At 39.2% G+C, this 6,048-nt stretch overlaps 1 protein-coding gene across 1 annotated transcript; it reads left to right on the top strand.

Annotated features, from left to right (window-relative positions):
* The first annotated feature begins 4,072 nt into the window (after nt 1-4,072).
* On the top strand, nt 4,073-4,480 carry LOC149199520 (pre-mRNA-splicing factor PRP46-like). The gene has a single exon (XM_089400599.1). It carries the CDS (start codon nt 4,073-4,075, stop codon nt 4,478-4,480), a length of 408 nt encoding a protein of 135 aa, XP_089256725.1.
* Nucleotides 4,481-6,048: the final 1,568 nt, after the last annotated feature.

Below are 6,048 nucleotides of genomic sequence, written 5' to 3'. Positions count from 1 at the left end.
CTGGATCCTTGCGGTGGCAATAGTGACACTAGGCTCTGCATCAATGATCTGCTTCTCTTTGCCATTCCCCTTGTCGAGTTCTGACTTAGGGTCGGAACATGCATTTGATTCTGAATCCTTCAACTCAGCCACCAGCGATGCAATAAATCCAAACTAAAACAAAAGATTCTTTTGGAATTGCACACCTCTCCCTAAGGAGGGCACTCGGGATTTTTAAAAGCTTACCACAGGGTTAAGAAGGAATTTTTTTGGGATGGCCTTAAATCAGATATTCAAAATTTTGTGGCGGAATGTTTGGTTTGCCAACAAAATAAAGTTGAAACAATTAAGACCTCGTCTGTGACATCACACAATACCTCGTCTGTGAAGGGCTTGATGCTATAGGGAAGGCAGCACTGCTGACGAACTTTGAGATCTCGTCCTTCATGAAGCCACCCGATACTGTACAGTTATGGGTGTGGTGTAGTCGGTAGGCCCAACCGCTTTACGACCTTTGCTGAAATGAGGTTCTTTTGGCTACCACTGTTGACAATGGATTGAAGTGGCAAACCCTTCACCCACATCTGTGAGTGGAAAAGATGCTCTCCCTCCTCTCGATCTTCGGGCTCATTCTTCTGGATCCTTGCGGTGGCAATAGTGACACTAGGCTCTGCATCAATGATCTGCTTCTCTTTTCCATTCCCCTTGTCGAGTTCTGACTTAGGGTCGGAACATGCATTTGATTCTGAATCCTTCAACTCAGCCACCAGCGACTGCTTGGTCCGACACTCACTTGTGTTGTGAGTGGCGCTCTTGTGGAACTCGCACCACTTTCCTGTGTCCTTATTTGACTTTGTGGTGTTGTTCTTTTCTTGTGGCTTCGACGGGTTGTCTTAGGTCACCCTGCCTTGGCTTTGTCCTTTGGTCTTCAAATTTGTAGATCCAAACTCTCTCTTCTTCTGTTTGAACTTCTGCTCGATTTTGACAGCGTATCGGTACGCCGTGCCAAGCGAGGAGATTTTCAGGAACTCCATCTCTTCTTGGATGTACCTGCGTAGGCAGCCACGGTATTTGAGTACCAAATACAGCTCAGAATCCTTGATACCCAACTGTGTGCAAAGGGTATGAAAAATATTTGTGAACTCTGGCACATATTGGTCCTTTCCCTGCCGCAGTGTGGTCCATTTGATTTATTTGTCCTCATAGCTTTTGATAGGGTATTACTGCTCCTTGACGGCATCCCGGAATGAATCCCAAGTGGGTGCGGCTAAAAATAGTAAGCTCGTACTTTCATTCTTTTGTTCGCAGTAGGTTTCCCACCAGTCCTTGATGTGGGGGGCTGCTTTGAGAAGAGCAAAAACAATCTTTTCCCAACTAGAAAATTCATCAACAGAAAAATATCCATCTAGCAGATTTAATCATTTATCTATGGCATCTGCGTCTATTTGACCCTCAAAGATGGGGATTTCAAAATTAACTTGTACCTTAAACGGTGTGGCATTTCCAGAGTAGTTATTGGAAGCTGATGCGTCGCCTCTGGGTAGTCGCTGAAGGATCTGCGCAAAGTTATCCATCATCGCGTTCCTTTGCCGCTCCTGGGCTTTTTCGAGCAAGATTTTGACAGGATCTCCTGCCCCCTCATCTTTCTTTTCATCCGCCATGGGAGGCCATCGAGATTTGCGAGGCTGGTCTTGCAAAGGTTCGACCAATTCAAGCCCTAACTCCTTATATCTCGACCTCGTTGGGGACATGCAAAGAAAAAGAGAGAAAAAGCAGACCGCTCTGATACCACTGATCTGGATTTAAACAGGGACACAATAAATTACAGAGATAACCATAAACACATAGATGCAGCAGAAATAATACTTCATTTCATTAATGTAAAATACTAAAATATGCTTACAAACAACAATGGAAATAAACCAGCTAGCGATGGTAGCTTTTCTCTTAGAAGAGATGTGGCGGCTACATGCCTCTGAACTGTGTTACAATGAGGCTCGAAGGCCTATTTATTGTTGAGAAATAATGGAAAACCCTTAACACCCCAAAACCTAACCCTAGAAGATGAAACGCCAAATTGTGGGCCCCATTTTGGGTAAGTTGGTACATCAACTTCCCGAGGTCGTAACTTTGGCACCCGATCTTCATTTGACGCGTACAATAGCTTGTTAGAAAGATCTATCTGAGTATTACAACTTTTGGAAGAGCAACATTAGTCCATTGACCCATGTTTCTCCCAGATTTCCCAAAAACTGTCGTTTAGGGCCTCAAAACGGCTCCGGAAGTTCAGGACCCGAAAAAACTGCTAAAATAGTAAATTGTGCTACAATTATGGAATCTGAAAAACTGAAAGAGATAGTTGTGGGGGTCCAAATGGGATAGGTGGGTGGCCACCAACATCCACCTCGATCAATCAAAGAAAAATATATAGAGAGAGAGAGAGGCCCACCTTTACCAATTACTTTGCCCCTTGGAAAGAAAATGTATCTTGATATTATTCTCTGAAAATCACTTTGACTAAGTCATCATGCCTAGCTTGCGTGATAAATACATTGTTATGAATATACTTCATAACAAGTAAATAAATAAAATAAATGTAAATATTAAATAATCAAATATTGATTATGTTAAATAGTCATTAAAAGTGAAAAGGCATGTCTAAAAGACATGTCCAGTCATGAAAGGACACCTGCTTAGGTATATATATGAGGGTCCTCATTGTAACATTCACCACTTGTACATTTTTATATATTGATAAATTACTATTTACAAACACCTTTTGTGTTTTTTCACATTAAGTCAACAATCTATCAGTTTTTATGCTATCAGTGGTATCAGAGCCATGGCACACAATATAATCATGCGGATCTTTGAACGTTGTTCGCCGCACAATGTGCCATTACATTCACGTCCTAATTGCGTTGAGCAATTTAATAAAATTCAAGAAGTATTTCATTGATTAGAAAAATCATGTGCAAAAGTTAAAGCAGGTCTAAAGGAAATCAATAATAAGGAAGATGATAGCAACAGTGAGGAAACAGAACAAGGTGAAGCAGGAGAAGAATTTTTTGACCAGGATAATGATAATGGAAATGAAGATGTTGCAGAAAATGATCAAGATAATGATTCTGGTGAAGCTGATATAAATCAAGATGAGGACTATCTTGAGGAACCAAAAGATGAACAATATCATAACAATGAGGAAGAATACATTGATGATGATGAAGAGGAAAATGTGGAAGAAGAAAATACTTTTGATGAAGAAACTAATATGAATATGGAAAATTTTGAAGAAGAGGTTATGTCAAATATGGATTATGATAGTGAAGGTGAATATGTGGCTTTGCATGCTTTTCATCATCTTAATAGCTAGATGCAAAGAGTAATTTTTTATCCCAGCCATAAGCATTTTCCTAAGTATGAGGAGCAGCCTCGAGCAATTTCTGAATGTTTTACAGCAAATTAAATAGAATATCTTAATATGACATTTAATACTTCATAGCTTGCAACTATTCAGTGGGTTGCTATGCATACTGCTGTTGGTACTAATGGAGTTGGGTCTGTCAGGCGGCACAAGCCTTGGCCTTTCACTTTGGTATCAAACACACTAAGAGAGGAGAGATTCAAGTCAGACAAAAAGGCTGAAAGCTACTCTTTGAAGCAAATATTTGAGGGAAAAATGAAAATGAAAGAGTATAAGATGATGCTGGAATCTAGGGCAGCCCTTCCTATGGTAGAATCAAAGACGCAATTGCTTGAATTTATGAGAAATAATGATGTTTTTTTTGTTATTAGTGGCAAGACTGGGTGTGGGAAAACAAATCGGGTTCCTCAATATATATTAGATAACCTGATTTTATCAGGTCAAGGGGGTTTTTGTAACATCATATATACACAGCCACAGATAATTGCAGCAAATTCTGTTGCAGAAAGAGTGGCAGATGAGCGATGTGAGCTGCCACCAGGATCTTATGGGTCTTTGGTTGGTGTTATGAACATTATGAGGGGTCCTCAAGTGAGGGTTCTGACAAATCTGGAAAACTTGGATATTGAGTAGATACGAGGTTTGGCTATAAGTTCTCGACATCCATATATGTTTTCTGTCGGTGATGATAAGCAGGTCAAATGTTGGGACCTGGATTATAACAAGGCTATTCACTCTTACCATGGACATTTAAGTGGAGTTTATTGTTTGGCACTTCATCTGACATTGGATATTCTTTGTACTGGTGGTCGTGATTCTGTCTGCCGAGTATGTGATATTCGCACCAAAGCTCAAATATTTGCACTCTCTGGCCATGAGAACACTGTGTGTTCAGTTTTTACCCAAGTAACAGATCCTCAAGTGGTGACCGGGTCTCATGATATTACAATCAAGTTATGGGACCTTGCTGCAGGAAAAACAATGTCTACTCTCACATATCATAGAAAATCTATTCAAGCAATTGCAAAACATCCTGTTGAGCACACTTTTGCATATGCATCGACTAATAATAAATAAATAAATAACAATAGTCGCTTCTTGCAGCTGTAACTGCCACCGAAGTGTAGAAGCGTTGGTTCTAATTCAACCACGCAACATTGTTGCTTCAAGAAAGAAGTTATGTTTCCATCACCATTCCCCTCACTGTCTTTGCTGCGTTGTCTATTGAGCCCATCAGCGTCAATTGTGTTGCATGGTCTATCGAGCCCCTCAGCATCAACTATGTTGTAGACAAACCCCACACCCGACACACCCTTGACCTGTGCATGCGACGTAAATTGTGGTGGGCGGAGTAGTTGAAAAGTCGTGCCTTTTAATTCGGGTCACCATCGATTAATTCCATGACATTTCGATACACCGATTGGTCCATGTATAATTGGGTTGGGTTTTGGTTGAGCATTGGTTAAGTGCCACCAGGTTGGTGATATGTGTGTTTGTAGTTAGATGGTTTGATGCATATGCTTGGTCGGTTAAATTGTTGGGCTCGGTGTCAGGTTTGAAATAAGACCAAGTTCTATATAATAAATCAAACTAAATTCATATAATTTAATTAATTAAAATTATATAATTAAATTAATTAAATTACTTAATTTAAAATATATATATATAGAATAATTGATAACCCGGGATTTAGACAGTGTCCAACAAATTACATATGCCAAGATGAAGAACAACGAATTACATATGCCGAGATGACAAACACAAAGATGAAGAAATTATTAGCAATGGAGCTTTGAGGACAAAGCTTTTGAAGGAATGGCTATGTTATGAATATAATTCATAAAAAATAAATAAATAAAATAAATGTAAATATTAAATAATCAAATATTGATTATGTTAAATAGTCATTAAGTTAAGTGAAAAGGCATGTCTAAAAGACATGCCTAGTCACAAAAGGACGCCTACTTAGGTATATATATGCGGGTCCTCATTCTAACATTCACCACTTGTACATTTTTATATATTAATAAATTATTATTTACAAATACCTTTTGTGTATTTTTACATTAAGTCAACAAGCTATCAGTTTTTATGCTTCATGCATCATTCTAAGCAAGAAGTAGCTCTTGAGGGTTTCTCACTTTTTTTATAGAAGAAGATTTAACTGTAAGACAATGAGAGGAAAGAAGAGAGGAAATGTGAAAGGTTAGGGCAATAAGAGACGAGGGCAAGAAAGCATGGATTTATAAAGGTTAAGTTGTGATAGCATAATTTGGACCTCCTTCCAAAACAGAGCAGCAAGATGGTAATAAAGAAGAGGCAACAAACTCTTTAGTAGGAAATCAGGAAGCAAGGTCAGTATGGGCAAGTAGGGACAAAGACTCAATTATGAGTCTTGCATGTCAAAACAAATAGCAATCAAGTCATACATGGTTTCCTTAAGATTAGTTTGTTGGAACTACAGAGGTTACCCATGGAGACGAGGACCTGGGTTAGGGCCTATTGTGGAAGATAGAGACATAATTTGCCTCATAGAAACACATGAGCATGAAGGATGCAAGACACATTTGTTTGAAGGGTATTGGAAGATGATAGTGTGGAACAAGGCAATAGGGAATGGAAAAGGACACGGAGGTATCATGGTA

This window comes from Pinus tabuliformis, chromosome 2_1, assembly GCF_031772625.1.
Source record: "Pinus tabuliformis cultivar Carrire ecotype Pingquan chromosome 2_1, CPIR1, whole genome shotgun sequence".
In the NCBI taxonomy this organism is placed as follows: domain Eukaryota; kingdom Viridiplantae; phylum Streptophyta; class Pinopsida; order Pinales; family Pinaceae; genus Pinus; species Pinus tabuliformis.
Note: the sequence above shows the minus strand (reverse complement) of the source record. Positions and strands in the feature narration are given on the sequence as shown.